This window comes from Panthera tigris, chromosome X, assembly GCF_018350195.1.
Source record: "Panthera tigris isolate Pti1 chromosome X, P.tigris_Pti1_mat1.1, whole genome shotgun sequence".
Classification (NCBI taxonomy): Eukaryota; Metazoa; Chordata; class Mammalia; order Carnivora; family Felidae; genus Panthera; species Panthera tigris.
In genome coordinates this window covers 127254306-127281480 of record NC_056677.1, presented here as the reverse complement: position 1 = coordinate 127281480, position 27175 = coordinate 127254306, and the positions used below count along the sequence as shown (strand labels likewise).

General features: G+C 38.8%; 1 protein-coding gene across 4 annotated transcripts in view; it reads left to right on the top strand.

Annotated features, from left to right (window-relative positions):
• TMLHE (trimethyllysine hydroxylase, epsilon) overlaps positions 1 to 27175 on the top strand; it is a 98724-nt gene that overhangs the window by 16607 nt on the left and 54942 nt on the right. For 3 of the 4 annotated variants that reach the window (XM_042974713.1, XM_042974711.1, XM_042974709.1), the window contains exons 2-3: positions 385 to 575; positions 25494 to 25670. In XM_042974713.1, the coding sequence (XP_042830647.1) occupies positions 395 to 575; positions 25494 to 25670 (358 nt within the window). In that variant the 5' untranslated portion in view covers positions 385 to 394. The remainder of the gene's footprint in view (positions 1 to 384; positions 576 to 25493; positions 25671 to 27175) is intronic. The other variant, XM_042974712.1, reaches the window with a different exon arrangement.

Sequence of the window (27175 nt, the reverse complement as noted above, 5' to 3'; positions counted from 1 at the left end):
TGTGCTGGCAGCTAAGAGCCTGGAGCCTGCTTCAGATTCTGTGTCTCCCTCTCTGCCCTTCCCTCGTTTGCACTATGTCTCTCTCTCTCAAAAATAAATAAACATTTAAAAAATTTGTTTAATTAGTGAATTTTTAAAGAACGATTTCAGTTAAATAGTATGTTAGAAGCAAGATTACAAGACATACAAAAAGACTATGTAGTGAGAAAATGGAAGTAATGGTTATAGACCACTTATGCTTAGCTTTTCAGAATTTTTCCTTTGTTTAATCCTGAATTGAGATAATTAAATCTATTCTTTCATATAGTTACATCTGTAGTGTTATTCCTACAGCTTCATAAAGGTTATTTAATACTGTTACTAACTCTCTCTTCTCACTGTCAGATTTTCTAAGATGTGGTGCTGCAGGCTGTCCCATCTACACGGCAGGCTCCAGAACCTGCTGAGCAGAGGAGTCACATGCTCAGCCTTCCAACAGCCCAACTTCAAAAGCTTGTTTCCATTAGCCATCCGTTGGCACCATACGGCCTCCAAGTCTCTGAACTGTGCTTGGCAGCAACACGAAGATCATTTTGGTAAGATATATGGAGACAGATACTTCATTTTTTTTAAGTTTTATTTTCATTCCAGTCAGTTAACATATAGTGTAATATTAGTTTCAGGTGTAGAATTGATTCGACACTTCCATACAACACCTGGTGCACATGACAACAAGTGCACTCCTTAATGCCCATCACCTGTTCAACCCATCTCCCCATCCACCTCCCCTCTGGGAACCATCAGTTTGTTCCCTATAGTAAAGTCTGTTTCTTGGGTTGACTCTATTTTTTTTCCCTTTGCTTGTTTGTTTTATTTCTTAAATTGCACATGAGTGAAATCATATGGTATTTGCCTTTCTCTGACTGACTTATTTTGCTTAGAATAATGTACACTCTAGCTCCATCCACATCGTTGCAAATGGCAAGATTTCATTCTTTTTGATCACCAAGTGGCATTCCACTGGATGTATCCCACGGAAATGAAATGTAACATCTTACCCATGTTTGAGTGTACAGTTCAAGTGTTAACTATATTCACATTGTTGTTCAATATCAGATACTTCTCATGTGGACTGAAAATATTTTCTGTGCAGTTGTAAGGGCCTCTAGCCATTTATTTCCAAGATTATCCTACAGGTTGCAAGAAAGACAAGAATAATATACAGCAACAGTATAATCTCATCCTAGCAAAAGAGAAGGGAACATTGCTCTACTCCAGTCCCGCTCTGTCTCTCTCTCTCATATAATGGGAAAAATAAAATAAAAGAAAGCCTCAGTATATAGGGAAGAGGGTTTCAAAGGCATAGACTGGGAATGCTACAGCCAGGTAAGGTATTAGGTGGCAGAGGGGAAAAAAGCTTCACCCTGTCTATTAGTTTCCTAACACTGCTATAATAAATTACCATAAACTAGTTGGCTTAAAACAACAGAAATCTGGGGAGCCTGGGTGGCTCTGTCAGTTGAACATTTGACTTTGGCTAAGGTCATGATCTCACAGTTCATGAGTTTGAGCCCCTTGCCAGGCTCTGTACTGAGAGTGCAGAGACTACTTGGGATTCTCTGTCTCTCCTCTCTCTTTGCTCCTCCCCACTCGTGCTTTCTCTGTCTCAAAATAAATAACTTTTTTAAAAAGTTAAACAACAAAAAGAGACATTTATTTTTTCACAGTTCTAGAAGATAGAAGCCTGAAACCAAGGCAGGTAGGGATATATTCCCTCCAAAGACTCTAAGAAAGAACTCTTTCTTGCCTCCTCAACATTCTGGTAGTCGCTGACAATCCCTGGTGTTCCTTGACTTATGGCAACATCACTTCACTGTCTGCCTGTCATCACATGGCTTCTTCCCTGTGTGTCCTGTGTCTTCAAATATCTCTCCTTATAAGGGTACCAGCTGTGGGATTTGGGGTCAATACTGTAAGATGACCTAGTACCATATGACCTCATCATATCTTGATCATCTTCAAAGACCCTATTTCCAAATAAAGTCTCATTCACAGGAGCTAGAAATTATGGGTTCAACATCTTTTGGGGGAATACTGTTCAACCTATAACCCTGAAAAGGGACAAAAACAATTGTGAAGGCTATACCCAAAGACATAGGCCCACTGTTTACTCCAAAGACTGAGACTTAATCCAAATATTAGATAGTGCCCTTCTCCTCCATACATTATACATTATGCGTTATAACCTGATAATAAGCCCCCAGTTAAAATAACAGTGGATTATAGCTGGGAGAGCTGCAACAGACAGGCAGTTTCTGAGGTACAGCACAAAGAGAAGGGCCAAGGCCAAGAAGAGAGACAAAAACAAGGTCACTAGAGGAATTCAATGCCTTTGGTACCCATAGAGACAAAAACCAGCTCTAGCCCCTCTCTTGGCCAGATTGGTATAAATACTCACCTTAAAGTCCCATTTACCTCAGAGGCTACTGCTTTATACAACACATGTGCCTTTCAACAACAAAATTACAAAGCATGCTAAAAGGCAACAAATAACAATTTGAAGAGACAAAGCACAATGAGAACTAGACTCACATGTGACACAGGTGTGGAAATTATCAGTCAGGAAATTAATGGCTAATATGTTAAGGACTCTAATGGATAATGGAGATGGGAGACAAAATGAAAGACCAGATGGATAATGTCAGCAGAGTGATGAAAAATATAAGAAAGAATTTTTAAAATCAAAATCATAGCAACAGAATTGAAGGAGGACATTAATGGGTTCATCAGTAGACTTGACATATTCAAAGATATAATCAGTAGATGTAAAAAATAGGTCAGTAGAAATTACCCATACTGAAATGCAAGAGAGAGAGAGAGACAGAGAGACAGAGAGAGAGACAGAGACAGGGAGAAGAGACAAAAACATACAGTATTCACACACTGTGGGACGATACTAAGGGATGGAGAAAGAAGCACCATGCAAATGATAATCAAACAAATAGTAGCTATATTTCAGACAAAGCAGTCTACAGAACAAGGAAGATTATTAGTGATAAAAAGGCACATGACATAGTGATAAAGGGATCAGTTCTTTAAGAGAACATGTAGCCATTTTAAAAATGTAGAACCTAACAAGAAACCATCAAAGTACATAAAACAAACACTGATATAAAATTAGAAATAAACAAATCCACAATTGTCCTTGGAAATGTTAAAACCTCCTTCTTCACCGTTATTGATAGATTAAGCAGCCAGAAAATCAGTAAGGATATAAATAACCTGAATGGCACTATCAACCAACTTGACCTAATTGACATTTATAGAACAGTCCATCCAGGAAAAGTAAAGTACATGTTGTTCTGAAATGTAAATGAAACATCCACCAAGACAGACCACATTCTGGGCCATAAAAAAGCTCAACAAATTTGAAAGAATCTAAAAGCATAGATTATGTACTCTGATCATAATGGAATCAACTAGAAATCAATAACAAAAAGATAGAAGTCTCTAATATTTGGAAATTAAGCTGTATTCCAAAAAATATATAGGTATAAAGTCTCAAAGTTAAAAATATTTTGAACTAAATGAAAATGAATATAGAACTTATCAAAATTTATGGTAAGCAGCTAAAGCAGTGGTTGGAGGGAAATATGTAGCAATAAATGTATATATTAGAAAAGAATAAAGGTCAAAAATCAATAACCTATACTTCTACATTAGGAAATTGGATAAGGAAGAGCAAATTAAACCTAAATCAAACAAAAGGAAGGAAATAGTAAAAATTAGAGCAGAAATCCATGATATAGAAAATGGGGAGAAAAAAACAAGAATATCAATAAACCCAAAACTGTTTATTTGAAAATATCAATAAAACAGATAAGCCTCTAGCCAGACTAACCAAGAAAAGAAGGGAAGAGAGAAAGATTACCAATGTCAAGAATTTTTATCACTGATCCTACAGATACTAAAAGGACAATAAGAGGAATACCAGAAACAACATTATGCCCATAGATTTGATAATTCAGATGAAATGGACCAATTCCTACAAATACACTACTATGGACTGAATTGTTCCCTCCCACCAAAATTCATGTTGAAGCCCTAACTCCCCGTATTACTGTATTAGAAAGATGGTCTTTAAGGAGGTGATTAAATGACATGATGAGGATAGAACCCTGGCCCAAATGCACTATCCTTATAAAAGAGGAAGAGTAGTGATATTTTCCAGTGATATCTCCCTACCCACCGCCCCCCCAGCCTTCTTTCTCTCATGAGGATGTAGTAAGAAGGTAGCCATCTATATAAACCAGGAAGAAAGCTGTCACCAGGAACCAAATCAGTTGGTGCCTTGATCCTGGACTTCTAGCCTCCAGAACCATTAGAAAATAAACTTACATTGTTTAAGCCAACCAGTCTATGCATTTTGTTATGGCGACCTGAGCAGACACAAAATACCAAAACTTAAGAAAAATTACATAACTTGAATAGTCCCAAATCTTTTAAAGAAATAGTAATAAAAAAAACTTTCAAAAAAGAAAACACCTGGCCAAGATGGTTTCACTCATGAATTCTACCAAACATTTCAGAAAGAAATATCACCAATTCTATACATTTTCCTCCAGAAAATAGAAGAATAAAGGACATTTCACAACTTATTTTTTGAGGTCATCATTACCCTAATACCAAAGTTAGACAAAGACAGTAAAAGAAAGAAAAACTATAGATGAGTATTTCATGAACATAAACATAAAAATCATGCCAGAATATTAACAAATCAAATCCAATGATATATAAAAAGGATCAAGGCCAGCTAGGATTCATCCCAGGAATACAAGGCTCTTTCAACATTAAAAAAAAAATCAGTGTAATCCGCCATATGAATAGGCTAAGAAACACTATATGATCATCTCATTAGGTTCAGAAAAACAGTTTAACAAAACTCAATACCCATTTATTATAAAAGCTAAACAAATTGGTAATAGAAAGGAACTTTCTTAACCCAATAAAGGACATATATGAAAAACATACAACGAACATCGTACTTAATGTCAAGATATTGAATTCTTTCCTCCTAAGATCAGGAATAAGAGAAGGATATCCTTTTCTCACCACTTGTATTCAACATTGTTTTGGAAATCCTAACTAGTGCAATAAAGCAAGAAAAATAAAGACATGCATATTAGAAAGGAAGAAATAAAACTTTTTTTTTTTGCAAATGATATGATTATCTATGTAGAAATCCCCAAAGGATCTACAAAAAAATCATGAGAGTAAGTTTAATGAAGTTGCATAATACAAGGTTAATATACAAAAGTCATTTGTTTTCCTATAACAACTAACGACTGCAATTTGAAATTAAGAAAGCAATACCATTTATAATAGCACCAAAAAATAAGTACTTAGTTTAAATAGTTAAATATTTTAGAATCTGTATTCAGGAAACTGAGGAACACTGATGGAAGAAATGAAAGAATGAAATCACTGGAAAGGCATTCCATGATCATGGATTAGAAGACTCAACATTGTTAAAATGAGAATTCTCGATATGATCTATAGATTCAATGCAATCCCACTCAAGCTTTTTTTATAGATATCAACAAACTGGTTATAAAATGTATGTGGAAAGGCAAAGGTACCAGACTGGCCAATAGAATTCTGAAGAAAAAGTCAAAGGACTCAAACTACCTGATTTTAGGACTTACTGTAAAGCTATAATAATCAAGACAGTGTGGTGTTGGCAAAAGGATAGATACACAGATTAGTGGAAGAAGATGGAGAAAACCCAGAAATAGACCCATACAAATATGGTCAACTCATTTTTGACAAAAATACAAAGCCAATTCTATGAATATTTTTTTTCCAAAAACTGGTGCTGGAACAATTAGATATCCATGTGCAAACAAAACAAAACAAATCAAATCAAAATGCTGACACTTACCTCATACTTGGTGTAACTATTAACTCAAAGTTGATTATGGGTCTAAATGTAAAATGCAAAACTATAAAAGTTGTGTAGGAAAACAGAACAAAGTATTACCTTTGATTAAACAGAGTTCTTAGATACAACTTTAAAAGTGTAACCAATTAAGGGAAAAATGATAAATTGGCCTCTATCAAAATTCAAAACATTTTTTCTCTGGCAGACACTTTTAAGAGAATGAAAAGAAAAGCCACAGACTTGGAGATAATTTTTGCAAACCACATATCTGAGTAAAGACTTGTATGCAGAATATATAAAGACCTCTTAAACTTAGTAAGAAAACAACCCACTTTTTTTTTCAATATATGAAATTTATTGTCAAATTGGTTTCCATACAACACCCAGTGCTCATCCCAAAAGGTGCCCTCCTCAATACCCATCACCCACCCTCCCCTCCCTCCCACCCCCCATCAACCCTCAGTTTGTTCTCAGTTTTTAACAGTCTCCTATGCTTTGGCTCTCTCCCACTCTAACCTCTTTTTTTTTTTTCCTTCCCCTCCCCCATGGGTTTCTGTTAAGTTTCTCAGGATCCACATAAGAGTGAAAACATATGGTATCTGTCTTTCTCTGTATGGCTTATTTCATTTAGCATCACCCTCTCCAGTTCCATCCACGTTGCTACAAAAGGCCAATTTCATTCTTTCTCATTGCCACGTAGTACTCCATTGTGTATATAAACCACAATTTCTTTATCCATTCATCAGTTGATGGACATTTCGGCTCTTTCCATAATTTGGCTATTGTTGAGAGTGCTGCTATAAACATTGGGGTCCAAGTGCCCCTATGCATCAGTACTCCTGTATCCCTTGGGTAAATTCCTAGCAGTGCTATTGCTGGGTCATAGGGTAGGTCTATTTTTAATTTTCTGAGGAACCTCCACACTGCTTTCCAGAGCGGCTGCACCAATTTGCATTCCCACCAACAGTGCAAGAGGGTTCCCGTTTCTCCACATCCTCGCCAGCATTTATAGTCTCCTGGTTTGTTCATTTTGGCCACTCTGACTGGCGTGAGGTGATATCTAAGTGTGGTTTTGATTTGTATTTCCCTGAAAAGGAGCGATGTTGAACATCTTTTCATGTGCCTGTCGGCCATCCGGATGTCTTCTTTAGAGAAGTGTCTATTCATGTTTTCTGCCCATTTCTTCACTGAGTTATTTGTTTTTCGGGTGTGGAGTTTGGTGAGCTCTTTATAGATTTTGGATACTAGCCCTTTGTCTGATATGTCATTTGCAAATATCTTTTCCCATTCCATTGGTTGCCTTTTAGTTTTGTTGGTTATTTCCTTTGCTGTGCAGAAGCTTTTTATCTTCATAAGGTCCCAGTAATTCATTTGTGCTTTTAATTCCCTTGCCTTTGGGGATGTGTCGAGTAAGAGATTGCTACGGCTGAGGTCAGAGAGGTCTTTTCCTGCTTTCTCCTCTAGGGTTTTGATGGTTTCCTGTCTCACATTCAGGTCCTTTATCCATTTTGAGTTTATTTTTGTGAATGGTGTGAGAAAGTGGTCTAGTTTCAACCTTCTGCATGTTGCTGTCCAGTTCTCCCAGCAGAATTTGTTAAAGAGACTGTCTTTTTTCCATTGGATGTTCTTTCCTGCTTTGTCAAAGATGAGTTGGCCATACGTTTGTGGGTCTAGTTCTGGGGTTTCTATTCTATTCCATTTGTCTATGTGTCTGTTTTTGTGCCAATACCATGCTGTCTTGATGATTACAGCTTTGTAGTAGAGGCTAAAGTCTGGGATTGTGATGCCTCCCGCTTTGGCCTTCTTCTTCAAAATTACTTTGGCTATTCGGGGCCTTTTGTGGTTCCATATGAATTTTAGGATGGCTTGTTCTAGTTTCGAGAAGAATGCTGGTGCAATTTTGATTGGGATTGCATTGAATGTGTAGATAGCTTTGGGTAGTATTGACATTTTGACAATATTTATTCTTCCAATCCATGAGCAGGGAATGTCTTTCCATTTCTTTATATCTTCTTCAATTACCTTCATAAGCTTTCTATAGTTTTCAGCATACAGATCTTTTACATCTTTGGTTAGATTTATTCCTAGGTATTTTATGCTTCTTGGTGCAATTGTGAATGGGATCAGTTTCTTTATTTGTCTTTCTGTTGCTTCATTGTTAGTGTATAAGAATGCAACTGATTTCTGTACATTAATTTTGTATCCTGCGACTTTGCTGAATTCATGTATTGGTTCTAGCAGACTTTTGGTGGAGTCTGTCGGATTTTCTATGTATAATATCATGTCATCTGCAAAAAGCGAAAGCTTGACTTCATCTTTGCCAATTTGGATGCCTTTGATTTCCTTTTGTTGTCTCATTGCTGATGCTAGAACTTCCAACACTATATTAAACAACAGCAGAGAGAATGGGCATCCCTGTCGTGTTCCTGATCTCAGGGAAAAAGCTCTCAGTTGTTCCCCATTGAGGATGATGTTAGCTGTGGGCTTTTCATAAATGGCTTTTATGATCTTTAAGTATGTTCCTTCTATCCCGACTTTCTCAAGGGTTTTTATTAAGAAAGGGTGCTGGATTTTGTCAATGGCCTTTTCTGCATCGATTGACAGGATCATATGGTTCTTCTCTTTTTTTTTATTAATGTGATGTATCACGTTGATTGATTTGCGAATGTTGAACCAGCCCTGCATCCCAGGAATGAATCCCACTTGATCATGGTGAATAATTCTTTTTATATGCTGTTGAATTCGATTTGCTAGTATCTTATTGAGAATTTTTGCATCCATATTCATCAGGGATATTGGCCTATAGTTCTCTTTTTTTACTGGGTCTCTGTCTGGTTTAGGAATCAAGTAATACTGGTTTCATAGAATGAGTCTGGAAGTTTTCCTTCCCTTTCTGTTTCTTGGAATAGCTTGAGAAGGATAGGTATTATCTCTGCTTTAAACGTCTGGTAGAACTCCCCAGGGAAGCCATCTGGTCCTGGACTCTTATTTGTTGGGAGATTTTTGATAACCGATTCAATTTCTTCGCTGGTTATGGGTCTGTTCAAGCTTTCTATTTCGTCCTGATTGAGTTTTGGAAGAGTGTGGGTGTTTAGGAATTTGTCCATTTCTTCCAGGTTGTCCAATTTGTTGTCATATAATTTTTCATAGTATTCCCTGATAATTGTTTGTATCTCTGAGGGATTGGTTGTAATAATCCCATTTTCATTCATGATTTTATCTATTTGGGTCATCTCCCTTTTCTTTTTGAGAAGCCTGGCTAGAGGTTTGTCAATTTTGTTTATTTTTTCAAAAAACCAACTCTTGGTTTCGTTGATCTGCTCTACAGTTTTTTTAGATTCTATATTGTTTATTTCTGCTCTGATCTTTATTATTTCTCTTCTTCTGCTGGGTTTGGGGTGTCTTTGCTGTTCTGCTTCTATTTCCTTTAGGTGTGCTGTTAGATTTTGTATTTGGGATTTTTCTTGTTTCTTGAGATAGGCCTGGATTGCAATGTATTTTCCTCTCAGGACTGCCTTCGCTGCGTCCCAAAGCGTTTGGATTGTTGTATTTTCATTTTCGTTTGTTTCCATATAGTTTTTAATTTCTTCTCTAATTGCCTGGTTGACCCACTCATTCTTTAGTAAGGTGTTCTTTAACCTCCATGCTTTTGGAGGTTTTCCAGACTTTTTCCTGTGGTTGATTTCAAGCTTCATAGCATTGTGGTTTGAAAGTATGCATGGTATGATTTCAATTTTTGTATACTTATGAAGGGCTGTTTTGTGACCCAGTATGTGATCTATCTTGGAGAATGTTCCATGTGCACTCGAGAAGAAAGTATATTCTGTTGCTTTGGGATGCAGAGTTCCTAATGTATCTGTCAAGTCCATCTGATCCAATGTGTCATTCAGGGCCCTTGTTTCTTTATTGACCGTGTATCTAGATGATCTATCCATTTCTGTAAGTGGAGTGTTAAAGTCCCCTGCAATTACCACATTCTTATCAATAAGGTTGCTTATGTTTGTGAGTAATTGTTTTATATATTTGGGGGCTCCGGTATTTGGCGCATAGACATTTATAATTGTTAGCTCTTCCTGGTGGATAGACCCTGTAATTATTATATAATGCCCTTCTTCATCTCTTGTTACAGCCTTTAATTTAAAGTCTAGTTTGTCTGATAGAAGTATGGCTACTCCAGCTTTCTTTTGGCTTCCAGTAGCATGATAAATAGTTCTCCATCCCCTCACTCTCAATCTAAAGGTGTCCTCAGATCTAAAATGAGTCTCTTGTAGACAGCAAATAGATGGGTCTTGTTTTTTTATCCATTCTGATACCCTATGTCTTTTGGTTGGCGCATTTAATCCATTTACATTCAGTGTTATTATAGAAAGATACGGGTTTAGAGTCATTGTGATGTCTGTATGATTTATGCTTGTAGTGATGTCTCTGGTACTTTGTCTCACAGGATCCCCCTTAGGATCTCTTGTAGGGCTGGTTTAGTGGTGCAAATTCCTTCAGTTTTTGTTTGTTTGGGAAGACCTTTATCCTTCTATTCTAAATGACAGACTTGCTGGATAAAGGATTCTCGGCTGCGTATTTTTCCTGTTCAGCACATTAACGATCTCGTGCCAATCCTTTCTGGCCTGCCAGGTTTCAAAAGAGAGATCAGTCACGAGTCTTATAGGTCTCCCTTTATATGTGAGGGCACGTTTATCCCTTGCTGCTTTCAGAATTTTCTCTTTATCCTTGTATTTTGCCAGTTTCACTATGATATGTCGTGCAGAAGATCGATTCAAGTTACGTCTGAAGGGAGTTCTCTGTGCCTCTTGGATTTCAATGCCTTTTTCCTTCCCCAGTTCAGGGACGTTCTCAGCTATAATTTCTTCAAGTACCCCTTCAGCACCTTTCCCTCTCTCTTCCTCCTCTGGGATACCAATTATGCGTATATTATTTCTTTTTAGTGTATCGCTTAGTTCTCTAATTTTCCCCTCATACTCCTGGATTTTTTTATCTCTCTTTCTCTCAGCTTCCTCTTTTTCCATAACTTTATCTTCTAGTTCACCTATTCTCTCCTCTGCCTCTTCAATCCGAGCCGTCGTGCTTTCCATTTTGTTTTGCATTTCGTTTAAAGCGTTTTTCAGCTCCTCCTGACTGCTCCTTAGTCCCTTGATCTCTGTAGCAAGAGATTCTCTGCTGTCCTGTATACTGTTTTCAAGCCCAGCGATTAATTTTATGACTGTTATTCTAAATTCACTTTCTGTTATATTATTTAAATCCTTTTTGATCAGTTCATTAGCTGTTGTTATTTCCTGGAGATTCTTCTGAGGGGAATTCTTCCGTTTGGTCATTTTGGATAGTCCCTGGAGTGGTGGGGGCCTGCAGGGCACTTCCCCCGTGCTGTGGTGTATAACTGGAGTTGGTGGGCGGGGCCGCAGTCCGCCCTGATGTCTGCCCCCAGCCCACCGCTGGGGCCACAGTCAGACTGGTGTGTGCCTTCTCTTCTCCTCTCCTAGGGGCGGGATTCACTGTGGGGTGGCGTGGCCCGTCTGGGCTACTTGCACACTGCCAGGCTTGTGGTGCTGGGGATCTGGCGTATTAGCTGGCGTGGGTAGGCAAGGTGCACGGGGGCAGGAGGGGCAGGCTTCGCTCGCTTCTCCTTAGGTGATCCGCTTCGGGAGGGGCCCAGTGGCAGCGGGAGGGAGTCAGACTGACTCCCGCTGCCGGAGGTTTGGCTCCGCAGAAGCACAGAGCTGGGTGTTTGCGCGGAGCGAGCAAGTTCCCTGGCAGGAACTGGTTCTCTTTGGGATTTTGGCTGGGGGGTGGGCGGGGGAGATGGCGCTGGCGAGCGCCTTTGTTCCCCGCCAAGCTGAGCTCTGCCGTCCGGGGGCTCAGCAGCTCTCCCTCCCTCTGTCCTCCAGCCTTCCCGCTTTCCGAGCAGAGCTGGAGGTCACTTCTGACCTCCCAGACGCTAAGTCGCGCTTGCTGTCGGAACACAGTCCGTCCGGCCCCTCCGCTTTTGCAGCCAGACTCGGGGGCTCCGCTTGGCCGGCGAGCCGCGCCTCCGCCCCGGCTCCCTCCCGCCAGTCCGTGGAGCGCGCCCCGCCTCGCCGCTCTTCCTCCCCTCTTCCGTGGGCCTCTCGTCTGCGCCTGGCTCCGGAGACTCCCTTCTGCTAATCCTCTGGCGGTTTTCTGGGTTAGTTAGGCAGGTGTAGGTGGAATCTAAGTGATCGGCAGGACGCGCGGTGAGCCCAGCGCCTCCTACGCCGCCATCTTCCCTCTTCAAGCAATAACCCACTTTTTAAAAGGGTGGGAAGATCTTGGGGCACCTGGGTGGCTCAGTCGGTTAAGTGTCTGATTTTGGCTCAGGTCATGATCTCATGATTCGGGAGTTCAAGCACCACATCAGGCTCTATGCTGACAGCTCAGAGCCTGGAGCCTGCTTCAGATTCTGTGTTTCCTTCTCTTTCTGCTCCTCCCCCACTCACAGTCTGTCTATCTCTCTCCCAAAAATAAATAAACATTAAATTTAAAAAAATAAAAGGGTGGGAAGATATGAACAGGCATTTCATTAAAGAGGATGTAAGTATGGTAAATAAACATGTGAAAAGATGCTCAACATCATTTTCTTTATGTAAATGCAAATTAAAGCCAAAACGAGATATCATGCACACATACTGGAATAACTAACCCCCCCCCCGAATAAAAAGCTGACAGTACTAAATGCTGGCAAGGGTGCAGAGCAACAGAAAGTCCTATACATTGCTGGTGATTATACAGAAATGGTATGTCCACTCTAGAAGACAGTTTGGCAGTTTCCTCTAAAATTAAACCCCGCACATGAATAACAGCTTTATTCATAATTGTCAAAAGTGGGAAGCTGCCAAGATATCCTTCCAAAGGTTGATTAATAAACCGTAGTACATCCATACAATGGAATACTGTTCAACAATAAAAGGTAATGAGCTATTAATTCACACAATTAATGAGCTATTAATTCACACAACAGCATGAATCGTAAATGCATTCTGCTACATGAAAGAAGCCTGACCATTAAAGGCTACATACTGTATGATTTCATTCATATAACATTCTGTTAAAGGCAAAACTATAGGGACAGAAAATAAATCAGTGGTTGCCAGGGGGTTGGGAGGAGGTAGTGTAATACGGGATATTTTTAGGCCGGTAGAAACAATCTGTATGGAAATATAGTAGCAATAACTACATTTGAAAAAAAAAAAAAACCTATAGAAGTTTATAGCAAAAAGTGAAAGGATACAAATTTAAATGTATACAAATTTTAGAAAATCAACCAGGAAGTCAGATCTGAGGATGGAATACATCCTGTGATAAATGAATCCAACTGTATTATAAATATGTAACTATTGAAGGGAATGGACGGAAAGGTGGTGGCCTATATAATGTTGGAAAACAGTGCTTTGACCGGAAACCGTAAGGCTAAAGACAAAAGGAGCTATACATAAACACTATACTCTCGTTTTTAAAGTTGTTTCTTATATGAGAACAGATTTACAATTCTAAAACTGCTGTATATGTATCAGGATTAAACACATAAGAGCATGGCAGACAGTGGGAACCAGGTTTCTCAGCATCAGAGAGTGTGGTTACAAATAAGCACAGGGGAAATGCTAGAATGAATCGTGTGGTTCTGGATTAGAGTTGGAGATATCAATATGAACTCATGTATAGCTTAATATAGATACAGGTGGATATATGCAGAAATCATTATAGATGTTTTTTCACATAGATAGTGTATTTCCTAGCTCTGTCCATTGCGAGAGCCTAGAAGAAGTGATACCTCAGTAGCAGTGAGTGCATTCAGTGACCAGATCTTGATTTCTAATGCTGTTCTCCAATAAAAGGAACCAAGCCTCCTGGGTGAAATGACTTATTCTAGGGCTTGGTCAGGGAAAATACAAGATAAACCTGGAGAAACTTGAAGTGCCAGAAAATAAGGAAGTGCTAAAAAAAAATGAAACGATGTTAAAGGGACACAGGAGCCAACTAAAAGAGTTGCCAATGGCCGAAGCTGGAACAATTTGAGCAAGAAAATAAATAATATATATTGGATTCTAACCCGAGATAAAAAATAAATATCCATGAGTCCATGTTGATATAAACAAATGATCGAATAAATGGGGAGAGTAGAGACAGATCTCCCATACAGGAGAATTTCAAATAGTTTATGTAGTCATTTCTCCTCCTCCCACTATGGAGGTCAATCTTAACTCCCCAGTCCTAGCATGTAGGCTGCATTTAGTGATTTGCTGCCAAAGAATAGAATATGGAAGGAGAAGGAATAACTCTAAGTAGGGAATCTGGCAAGCTCTATCTTGGCCTGGTGTTAAAGGATAACACCATCAGTAATAAGTCCTATTACTAGCATGTACCACTGATATGATGTGTTGAAAAGGGCACTTCACTTGTGTAGCCCATCTCCCAAAAACCTATACTATAGGTTATACTATAACCCCACTTCAACCATGAGAAAATCATCATACAAACCCAAATTGGGGAGCGCTCTAATAACAAAATCCCTCTCAAAATTGTCAGGGTCATCAAAAACAAGGAAAGTCACAGCCCAGAGAAGCCTAAAGAGACATGATTAAGTGTACGGTGGGACCTAGATGGGATTCTGGAATAGAAAAAGGACATTAGGGGGAAACTAACAAAATTCAAATAAAGTATGGTATTTTGTTAATAAATTGTGTATCAATATTTATTCATTAGTTGTGGCAAATTTACCAAACTAATATAAGATATTCATAATAGAGGAAACTGGGTAAGGACTTTATCGGAACTGTTTGTACATTTTCTGTAAATCTAAAACCATTCTAAAACTTAAAACAAGTTTAGTAAGAGGAAATTGGAGAAGGTAGTGGAAACATCAAGCCATAAGTTTCACTATGAAAGGGAATATGATTGAGGTGGGGTGGTAATGGGAGGGGTACACAGAGTGAAGGGGAACATCGTTTTAAGATGGTGGGATATTACAACATGTTTGCTGATGAGAAGGATCCAGTAGGGAGGGAAACTTTGATAATGCAAAGAAGGGGGTGGAGCAATTTCAGAAGTGTAGCGCCTGTGTGGGAGAGAAGAGATAGGGTCTAATTCCTAAATGGAAGTGTTAGCCTTAGTTAAGTGCACAGATGTCTCAACCATAGTAACAAGAAGGAAGGTAGAATATATGTGCACAGGTGCAGGTAAGTGGGCAGATGTGGAAGGAACATGAGTTTGTGGAGATTCTCTTCTAATTGCTTCCATATTCTCTTTGAAGGAGTAAGCAAAGTTATCAGTTGAAAATGGGAAGGGAGAGGCGGTACTAGCAGTTTGAGGAGAGAGGAGACAGTGTGAAATAGTCTTCTTGGAGAGTGAGTGAGTGATTTTCCCAGGAAATTATGCAAGGATTGTTTGGCAGTGGTGAGTACTCATTTGAGATTTTTGGTGATGATTTTAAAATGAAAATAGTCATTGTGGTTTAGAAAATTTTCTCTGACAATGTTCAGCTGCTTGGCTACAGGCACAGACAAAGTAGGGACTTGAGTTTTTTAGGAGTGGGGCTTAGAAAAAAAGGAGTGGGGCTTTTTCAGGGAAGTATGGTGGAAGGAGAGAGAAGGGCAAGGGAGTTAGGGTGTTTTCAGGGAATTGATTAAAATGAAGGACCATTGCATCTGGGCTCCATAAGGAGAGAAATGAAAACATTAAAGAAGACAAGATGATGGATGACAAAAAGGAGGTTGTGGTCAATGGATTAGAGTTCTTTGTGGGGTTGAAAGAGTATCAGAGTGAGGAGTGCACAAATAATTGAACTGAAAAGGAACAAGATGTAGGATAGGATGTTAAAAATGAAAATTATAAAGGTATTACAATTAATGGTGATGAAGTTGTTGAGAATGCTGACAGGAGAGGGATGGCAATAAACTGATCTTTATTTACTTATTTAAAAATAGAGGGGCTCAGGAGATATTTGACTAGAGTAATGAAGAAGGGTAGAGTCATATAGGACAGCATGAGTTTCAGAAGAGCAAGGGAACAACTATCCTACCAGTATGATTACAGCATTGTCTTGCCCTGTTGAGCAAAAACTAGAACACTCTTTCCAAAATACAATCTGATTTCACAACTCCGATTTTAAAAATCTCTTTGTGGAGGCCCACGGTGAAAGACGGTGGTTGCCTAAATGTGGCATGAGAAAGGAGTGGAAAGGTCATATAGATTTTAAAAAGATTTGGGAGGTAGAAGCAGCACACCTTGGTGATCGATCAAATGCAGATTATGAGAAAGATGAGTTAAGATGAATCCCAAGTTTCTTTTCTGTATTGACATTTTGGCCTAGTTAAGAAACATTTGTTTAGTGTCAATTTTGTGTATAGCTGAGAATTTCTAGAGACCCAAGATGTAAGATGTGGTATCCAAGAAACATAAAATAAGTAAATAAATATAAGAAGTATGAATACCTTATGCCATATGCAAATGCAAATTAAGTTGTTACCTACCAAATACTTAATTTCAAAGAAAATGTAGGGTTGTTCAAGGAAGCTTCCTTGAATAAATGAATTTGTAGCCAGATTTTGAAGGAAAAGATGGTCATTTAGTTAGGGGAGCTTATAATTTCAAGGAGATAAATGGCAAGGGCAAAGACGAGAATGAACTCAGTCATGGGAAGAAGGACAATAAGGACAGCAATTAAACTAAAATGTAGGGGATGTTCTGGAGCTTGCAAAGAGAGAAGTCTAGCCACATAGGACATAGGATTCTACTACCATACTGTATGTGCCTAGCAACTCCTGAACTGAAAACAGTATATGTATGGCAGGTAGTAGTCAAGATTACTAGATATTGAACAGAGCAAGAGAAGGTCATTCATAGAGGTCATTTCAATGAGAGGATCCTTCTCATTTCTGATGTGTAACCTATATTGGAGTTACCAGTAAGGCAGCTTCAGCACTGCTTATTGATTTCCTCAACAGACATTTAATGGGCACAACGTCTAGAAGCTAGACGTTGTGATAAGTGCTAAGCATGCAGTGATGAAGAAGGCACACTCAGTATCTTAAAGGTGCTCCTAGTCTTTGGTAAAGACAAACCTGTAGACCATTATAAGACAGCATGATAAATGCTTTTAGGCGATATATAGGGTGCTGTAAGAACAAAGAGGAGAAGTACCTGACCCAAACTGAAGAGTTACATATGACTGCTTATAAGATATAACCTGTGAACTGAGTCATGAATACAGAATATGATTTAGGCAAGGAAAGAGGGGTGAGAAGGTGAGGATAAATGTTCCAGTCAGAGGGAGCTGCATGTACAAGAACTTAAAGGCTGCAGACAAGATGGCATAATGGCCTATATGGACTGTTGCATAGAGTACAAGGAAGGGTTGTTTGAGAGAAAATGTTTAAAAAGTTATTGAGTTGGTGATATTAGCAAGTCCTGTGAAATCACCAGAAGTGGAAGAGAAGGTGATAAACGATTTTATGGCTATGAATTATTTTGGGAGCCAACAAACACTTTCTGTAAAGGGCCAGATAGTAAATATTTTTGGCTTTATGGGTCGTGTACATATCTGTTTCATGGTCTTCTTTGTTTTGTTTTTGTCTTACAACATTTTTAGAATGTAAAAACCATTCTTACCTTGCAAGCTGTACGAAAACAGGCTACAGGCTGTATGTGACCCCCAGGCTATTTGTCACATCCTGGATTAGCTCAGTGTAATGACCCATCTGAATGAAGTTAATCACTTTTGTCACTTCAAGGACAGGGTTCTCAATATTTTTATCTTATGAATTGCATAGGAATTCTGTAGAAAGCTATGGATCCTCTCAATGGAAAAATGTAGGACTACCCACACATACGCACAATTTTATTATTCCATGGATCCTAGGTAGGTCAGGAATTTGCCACTTAACATTGTTTTTTTATATTGTTTGCAAAACAGGTTTCTTTTCATATAGACAAATTTATCTTTTATGATTTTCATATATATTAAAATGGCCATTCCTACCTCAAGATTGTCACTGTATAATAATTTTATTTTTTATATTTTGATCTATCAGTAATTTACTGTTTTGAATGATATGAATCCAGAGTCAAATCTGTCAAATATTCTTTTTCTCCAAAACTAGTTATTGAATAATATATCTTTTCTCTACTGTTATGAAATGACACCTTTAACATAAACATATTTCCATGTATACTTGGGGCTGTTTTGAAACTCTATTATGTTCCCTTAACCTGTTCATCTATTCTGCACAAATACCATACTTTTTTTTTTATTCTAGTTAGTCAACATATAGTGTAATATTGGTTTCAGCAGTAGAATTTAGTGATTCATCACTTACATACAACACCCAGTACTCATTACAAGTGCCCTCCTTAATCCCCATCCCAAATCTAGTGCATCCCCTACCCACCTTCCCTCCAGCAGCCCTCAGCTTGTTCTCTATAAGAGTTAAGAGTCGCTTATGGTTTCCCTCCCTGTTTTTTTTTTTTCAAATATCATACTTTTTACATGACTGTAGCTTTATATATGTTTTTTGTATTTTGTAAGACAGTTACCCCCTTGCCTTTCTTCTTTTTCAAAATTATAAGTTTATCAATCCTGAATATGAATTTTGGAATTAGCCTGTCCAGTACATGAAAATTTCCATGTGAATTTGGACTGGAAGTACATGGAATTTTGTGCATTAATTTGTTGGAGAATTCGTATCTTTTCATTATTGAATCTGCCTCTCTTTGAGCATATTTCTCTGTAAGCGGTCTTCCACATTTTTGCTTATTTCCAGCTGCATTATACTTTTTGTTCCTCTAACAAATTTGATCTCGTTTTCATTTACCTTTCCTATATTAGTAACCCAGTATATAGGAAAGTCTTTAATTTTTTGGCAACTTTTATTTTGGTATAACTTCGAACTGACAGAAAAGTTGAAAGAATAGTATAAGTACCTCCTTTATAACCTCTACCCACCTGTGTTTCCTTTTAAAATACTTCAGTGGTTTCCTTTTCCAATATTTTTTTCTTAAATTTTTTTAAATTTTTATTTATTGTTTTTAATATGAAATTTATTGTCAACTTGGTTTCCATACAACACCCAGTGCTCATCCCAACAGGTGTCCTCCTCAATACCCATCACCCACCCTCCCCGCCCTCCCACCCCCCCATCAACCCTCAGATTGTTCTCAGTTTTTAAGAGTCTTTTGTGGTTTGGCTCCCTCCCTCTCTAACTTTTTTTTCCTTCCCCTCCCCCATGGTCTTCTGTTAAGTTTCTCAGGATCCACATAAGAGTGAAAACATATGGTATCTGTCTTTCTCTGTATGACTTATTTCACTTGCATAACACTCTCCAGTTCCATCCACGTTGCTACAAAAGACCATTCTTTCTCATTGCCATGTAGTATTCCATTGTATATATAAACCACAATTTCTTTATCCATTCATTAGTTGATGGACATTTAGGTTCTTTCCATAATTTGGCTATTGTTGAAAGTGCTACTATAAACATTGGGGTACAAGTGCCCCTATGCATCAGTACTCCTGTATCCCTTGGATAAATTCCTAGAAGTGTTATTGCTGGGTCATAGGGTAGATCTATTTTTAATTTCTTGAAGTACCTCCACACTGTTTTCCAGAGCGGCTGCACCAGTTAGCATTCCCACCAACAGTGCAAGAGGGTTCCCGTTTCTCCACATCCTCTCCAGCGTCTATAGTCTCCTGATTTGTTCATTTTAGCCACTCTGACTGGCGTGAGGTGATATCTGAGTGTGGTTTTGATTTGTATTTCCCTGATGAGGAGTGACGTTGAGCATCTTTTCGTGTGCCTGTTGGCCATCTGGATATCTTCTTTTTTTTCCTCTCCTATAAGACTTTATTTTTTTTTCAATATATGAAATTTATTGTCAAATTGGTTTCCATACAACACCCAGTGCTCATCCCAAAAGGTGCCCTCCTCAATACCCATCACCCACCCTCCCCTTGGATATCTTCTTTAGAGAAGTGTCTATTCATGTTTTCTGCCCATTTCTTCACTGGGTTATTAGTTTTTCAGGTGTGGGATTTGGTGAGTTCTGTATAGATTTTGGATACTAGCCCTTTGTCTGATATGTCATTTGCAAATATCTTTTCCCATTCCATTGGTTGCCTTTTAGTTTTGTTGATTGTTTCCTTTGCAGTGCAGAAGCTTTTTATCTTCATGACGTCCCAATAGTTCATTTTTGCTTTTAATTCCCTTGCCTTTGGAGGTGTGTCAAGTAGGAAATTGCTGCAGCTGAGGTTAGAGAGGTTTTTTTTTCCTGCTTTCTCCTCTAGAGTTTTGATGCTTTCCTGTCTCACATTCAGGTCCTTTATCCATTTTGAGTTTATTTTTGTGAATGGTTGTAAGAAAGTGGTCTAATTTCATTCTTCTGCATGTTTCTGTCCAGTTCTCTCAGCACCATTTGTTAAAGAGACTGTCTTTTTTCCATTGGATACTCTTTCCTGCTTTGTCAAAGATTAGTTGGCCATACATTAGTTGGCCATGCAACTGCATTTCTGGAGTCTCTATTCTATTACGTTGGTCTATGTGTCTGTTTTTGTGCCAATACCATGCTGTCTCGATGATTACAGCTTTGTAGTAGAGACTGAAGTCTGGGATTGTGATGCCTCCTGCTTTGGTCTTCTTCTTCAATATTACTTTGGCTATTCAGGGTCTTCTGTGATTCCATACAAATTTTAAGATTACTTTTTCTAGCTTCTAGAAGAATGCTGGTGCAATTTTGATTGGGATTGCATTGAATGTGTAGATGGCTTTGGGTAGTATTGACATTTTAACAATATTTATTCTTCCAATCCATGAGCACGGAATGTTTTTCCATTTCTTTGTATCTTCTTCAGTTTCCTTCAAAGGCTTTCTATAGTTTTCAGCATACAGATCTTTTACATCTTTGGTTAGGTTTATTCCTAGGTATTTTATGATTCTTGGTGAAGTTGTGAATGGGATCAATTTCTTTATTTGTCTTTCTGTTGCTTCATTAAGAATGCAACTGATTTCTGTACATTGATTTTGTTTCCTGTGACTTTGCTCAATTCATGTGCCAGTTCTAGCAGACTTTTGGTGGAGTCTGTCAGGTTTTCCATGTATAATATCATGTCATCTGCAAAAAATGAAAGCTTGACTTCATCTTTGCCAATTTTGATGCCTTTGATTTCATTTTGTTGTCTGATTGCTGATGCTAGAACTTCCAACACTATGTTAAACAACAGCGGTGAGAGTGGATATTCCTGTTGTGTTCCTGATCTCAGGGGGAAAGCTCTCAGTTTTTCCCCATTGAGGATGATATTAGCTGTGGGCTTTTCATAAATGGCTTTTATGATGTTTAAGTATATTCCTTCTATCCCGACTTTCTTGACAGTTTTTATTAACAAAGGATGCTGAATTTGGTCAAATGCTTTTTCTGCATCGATTGACAGGATCATATGGTTCTTTTCTTTTCTTTTATTAATATGATGTATCACATTGATTGATTTGCAAATGTTGAAAAAGCTCTGCATCCCAGGAATGAAGCCCACTTGATCATGGTGAATAATTATTTTTATATGCTGTTGAATTTGATTTGCTAGTATCTTATTGAGAATTTTTCCATCCATATTCATCAGGGATATTGGCCTGTAGTTCTCTTTTTTTTGCTGGATCTCTGTCTGGTTTAGGAATCAAAGTAATGCTGGCTTCATAGAATGAGTCTGGAAGTTTTCCTTCCCTATCTATTTTCTGGAACAGCTTGAGAAGGATAGGTATTATCTCTGCTTTAAATGTCTGGTAGAATTCCCCAGGGAAGCCATCTGGTCCTGGACTCTTATTTGTTGAGAGATTTTTGATAACTGATTCAGTTTCTTCGCTGGTTATGGGTCTGTTCAAATTTTCTATTTCTTCCCATTTGAGTTTTGGAAGTGTGTGGGAGTTTAGGAATTTGTCCATTTCTTCCAGGTTGTCCAGTTTGTTGGCATATAATTTTTCATAGTATTCCCTGATAATTGCTTGTATCTCTGAGGGATTGGTTGTAATAATTCCATTTTCATTCATGATTTTATCTATTTGGGTCCTCTCCCTTTTCTTTTTGAGAATTCTGGCTAGGGGGTTTTCAATTTTGTTTATTTTTTCAAAAAACCAACTCTTGGTTTCATTGATCTGCTCTACAGTTTTTTTAGATTCTATATTGTTTATTTCTGCTCTGATCTTTATTTCTCTTCTTCTGCTGGGTTTGGGGTGTCTTTGCTGTTCTGCTTCTATTTCCTTTAGGTGTGCTGTTAGATTTTGTATTTGGGATTTTTCTTGTTTCTTGAGATAGGCCTGGATTGCAATGTATTTTCCTCTCAGGATTGCCTTTGCTGCATCCCAAAGCATTTGGATTGTTGTATTTTCATTTTCATTTATTTCCATATGTTTTTTAATTTCTTCTCTAATTGCCTGGTTGATCGATTCATTCTTTAGTAGGGTGTTCTTTAACCTCCATGCTTTTGGAGGTTTTCCAGACTTTTTCCTGTGGTTGATTTCAAGTTTCATAGCATTGTGGTCTGAAAGTGTGCATGGTATGATCTCAATTCTTTTATACTTATTAAGGGCTGTTTTGTGACCCGTATGTGATCTATCTTGGAGAATGTTCCATGTGCTCTCGAGAAGAAAGTATATTGTTACTTTGAGATGCACAGTTCTAAATATATCTGTCAAGTTCATCTGATATCGTTCAGGGCCCTTGTTTCTTTATTGATCCTGTGTCTAGATGATCTATCCATTACTGTAAGTGGAGTATTAAAGTCCCCTTCAATTACCACATTCTTACCAATAAGGTCGCTTATGTTTGTGATTAATTGTTTTATATATTTGGGGGCTCCTGTATTTGGCGCATGGACGTTTATAATTGTTAGCTCTTCCTGATGGATAGACCCTGTGATTATTATATAATGCCCTTCTTCATCTCTTGTTACAGCTTTTAATTTAAAGTCTAGTTTGTCTGATAGAAGTATGGCTACTCCAGCTTTCTTTTGGCTTCCAGTAGCATGATAAATAGTTCTCCATCCCCTCACTCTCAATCTAAAGGTGTCCTCAGATCTAAAATGAGTCTCTTGTAGACAGCAAATAGATGGGTCTTGTTTTTTTATCCATTCTGATACCCTATGTCTTTTGATTGGAAGATTTAGTCCATTTACATTACATTCAGTGTTATTATTGAAAGATATGGGTTTAGAGTCATTGTGATGTCTGTAGGTTCCATGCTTGTAGTGATATCTCTGGTACATTGTGGTCGTTGCATTATTTTACTCACAGAATCCCCCTTAGGATCTCTTGTAGGGCTGGTTTAGTGGTGATGAATTCCTTCAGTTTTTGTTTGTTTGGGAAGACCTTTATCTCTCCTTCTATTCTGAATGACAGACTTGCTGGATAAAGGATTCTCAGCTGCATGTTTTTTCTGCTCATCATCACATTGAAGATTTCCTGCCATTCCTTTCTGGCCTGCCAAGTTTCAGTAGATAGGTCTGCCACTAGTCTTATGGGTCTCCCTTTGTAGGTTAGAGCCTGTTTATCCCTAGCTGCTTTCAGAATTTTCTCTTTATCCTTGTATTTTGCCAGTTTCACTATGATATGTCATGCAGAAGATCGATTCAAGCTATGCCTCAAGGGAGTTCTGTGCCTATTGGATTTCAATGCCTTTTTCCTTCCCCAGATCAGGGAAGTTCTCAGCTATGATTTGTTCAAGTACATCTTCAGCCCCTTTCTCTCTCTCTTCCTCTTCTGGAATTCCTATTATACGGATATTGTTCTGCTTGATTGCATCACTTATTTCTCTGAATCTCCCCTCATACTCCTGAATTTTTTTTATCTCTCTTTTTGTCAGCTTCCTCTTTTTCCATAATTTTATCTTCTAATTTACCTATTCTCTCTGCCTCTTCAATCCATGCTGTGGTCGCCTCCATTTAATTTTGCACCTCATTTATAGCAATTTTTAGCTCCTCATGACTATTCCTTAGTCCCTTGATCTCTGTAGCAATAGATTCTCTGCTGTCCTCTATGCTTTTTTCAAGGCCAGTGATTAATTTTATGACTATTATTCTAAATTCTTGTTCCATTGTATTGCTTAAATCGTTTTTGATCAATTAGTTAGCTGTGGCTACTTCCTCTAGTTTCTTTTGAGGAGAATTCTTCCATTTGTCATTTTGGGTAGTCCCTGGGGTGGCTCCAAACTGCAGGTCACTTCCCCTGTGCTGTCCTGAGAAACTTGTGTTGGTGGGCAGGGCTGCAGTCAGACCCCATATCTGGCCCCACCCCACCGCTGGGGCCACAGTCAGACTGGTGTGTACCTTATCTTCCCCTCTCCCAGGGGCAGGACTCACTGTGGAGTGGTGTGGCCCCTGTCTGGGCTATTTGCACATGGCCAGGCTTGTAGTGCTGCTTTGATGGGATCTGGTGTATTAGCCAGGGTGGGTCCACAAGGTGCACAGGGGCAGGAGGGGTAGGCTTAGCTTACTTTTCCATAGGTGGTCCCCTGTGGGAGAGGCCCTGCAGCACCGGGAGGGAGGCAGACCTGTCGGAGGGATGGGTCCACAGAAGCACAGCATTGAGCATTTGTGCGGTGCCAGCAAGTTTGGTGACAGGAACTGGTTCCCTTTGGAATTTTGGCTGGGGGATGGGAGAGGGATATAGCGCTTGCCAGCACCTTCGTTCCCTGCCGAGCTGAGCTCTGTCTTCCGGGGCTCAACAACTCTCCCTCCCCGTGTCCTCTCGCCCTCCCGCTCTCCGAGCAGAGCTGCTGACTTTTAACATTCCACATGTTAAGTCCCGCTGGCTGTCAGAACTCACAGATTCTGGTCCCTCCGCTTTTGCAAGCCAGACTTGGGGGCTCTGCCTTGCGGGGGGGTGGGGCTGCCGCTCCACCTCCCGGCTCCCTCCCGCCAGTCCCTGTAGCATGCACCGCCTCTCCACCCTTCCTACCCTCTTCCGTGGGCCTCTCGTCTACGCTTGGCTCCATAGAGTCCGTTCTGCTAGTCTTCCGGCAGTTTTCTGGGTTATTTAGGCAGATGTGGGTGGAATCTAAGTGATCAGCAGGACGAGGTGAGCCCAGCGTCCTCCTATGCCACCATCTTCTCTCCTCTCCTCCTTTTCCAAATTTAGAACTCTGATATGTTTTGAGTTTATCTTGGAGACTGGTGACAATATGGTTATGGACCCAATATTGTCTTTTTTCCAAATGGCTACCTAGTTGTCCAAACGCCATTTATTTTAAAAGTCATTATTTCCCCAGTGTATAACTATCAGTTTATTAGATACCAAGTTCCTATATTTAGGTGTATTTTTGGACATTTTATATGCATGTGTTGTTTTATCTGCTCTGCCTATCCCAACGTCACTGTTTTAATTCTAGAGATTGCATAGGATGTTTTCTATCTGAGAGGCTCATGTTCCTCTCATTGCTCTTGCTTGTTTCTTGGTAGAAAACTTTTTGAAGGAAGTTTTCTGACTATTGATTGTTTTTAAGTTTTCCTCAATAAATAATTATCTCTTTTTGTAAAATAATACATTAAACAATCTGAAAGAATGCTTTCCCCTAGAACTGCAATATGCAAACACCGTGATGTGCTTTGATTATGTGTGGCTTCGAGACCACTGCCGCTCAGCATCTTGCTACAACTCCAAGACCCACCAGCGCAGCCTGGACACTGCCAGTGTAGACTTATGCATCAAGCCAAAGACCATTCGTCTGGATGAGACCACACTCTTTTTCACTTGTGAGTAGACAACAGACTTTGCCTTCATTGGAGTATTCTTCTAAGGAACAATTATTTTGCAAAAACTGGTTTGCCTCATTCCAAAACAGAGAATTTTATTTTTTTAATGGACGTATAATTAACATAAAATATCTTCTTAGTTTCAGGTGTATAACATTGATTTGACAATTCGGTACATTATTCAGTGCTCACCATACATGTAATCACCATCCAAGACCATACAACGTTATTACCGTATTATTGACTGTATATTCCCTACGCCATACCTTTCATCTCTGTGGCTTGTTGACTTTATAACTGAAGTTTGTACCTCTTAATCCCCTTCACCTACTTTGCCCCTCCTCCTCCCCTTTGGCAGCCACCAGTTTGTATTTGCTATCTTGTATTTGAGAAACTGGTTTTTTGTTCGTTTGTTTTGTTTTTTAGATTCCACATATAAGTGAAATTATGTGGTATTTGTCTTTTTCTGTCTGACTTATTCCACTTAACAAATACCTTCTGGGTCCATCCATGTTGTTGCAAATGGCAAGATCTCATTTTTTATGGCTGAATAACATTCTATTGCGTGTATATATATCTCATCTTCTTTATCCATTCGTCTATCAGTGGTCACTTGGGCTGCCTCCCTATCTTGGCTATTGTAAATAATGCTGCAACAAATATAGGGGGGCGTGTATCTTTTCAAATTAGTGTTTTCTTTGAGTAAATACCAAACAGTGGAATTATTAGATGGGATGGTATTTCTATTTTTAATTTTTTGAGGAACCACAAAGCTGTTTTCCACAGTGGCTGCATCAATTTACATTCCTGCCAGCACTGCATAAGTGATCCCTTTTCTCCACATCTTCAACAACCCTTGTTATTTCTTATCTTTTTGATGCTAGCCATTCTGACATGTGTAGGTGATATCTCATTGTGGTTTTCATTTGCATTTCCTTGATGATGAGAGATTTTGAGCATTTTTTCATGTGTCTTTTGACCATCTGGATGTCTTCTTGGAAAAATGTTTATTCAGGTTCTCTGTTTTTAATCAGATTATTTGCTTTTTGATGTTGAATTTTGTTAGTTCTTAATATATTTTGGATATTAACCCCTTATAGGACATATCATTTGCAAATATCTTCTATTCACCAGATTGCCTTTTTGTTTTGATGATGGTTTCCTTTGCTGTGCAGAAGCTTTTTATTTTTATGTAGTCCCAATAGTTTACTTTTGCTTTTATTTCCTTTGCCTTGGGAGACATATCTAGAAGAAGGTTGCTATGGCTGATGACAAAGAAGTTACTCCCTCTGTTCTCTTCTAGGATTTTTATGGTTTCAGGTCTTACATTTAGGTCTTTAATCCATCCTGAGTTTGGTGTGTGTGTGTGTGTGTGTGTGTGTGTGTGTGTGTGTATAGTGTAAGAAAGTGGTCCAGTTTCATTTTTTTGAACATTGCTCTCCAATTTTCCCAACATCATTTGTTAAAGAAACTCCTTTTCCCATTGCATATTCTTGCCTCCTTTG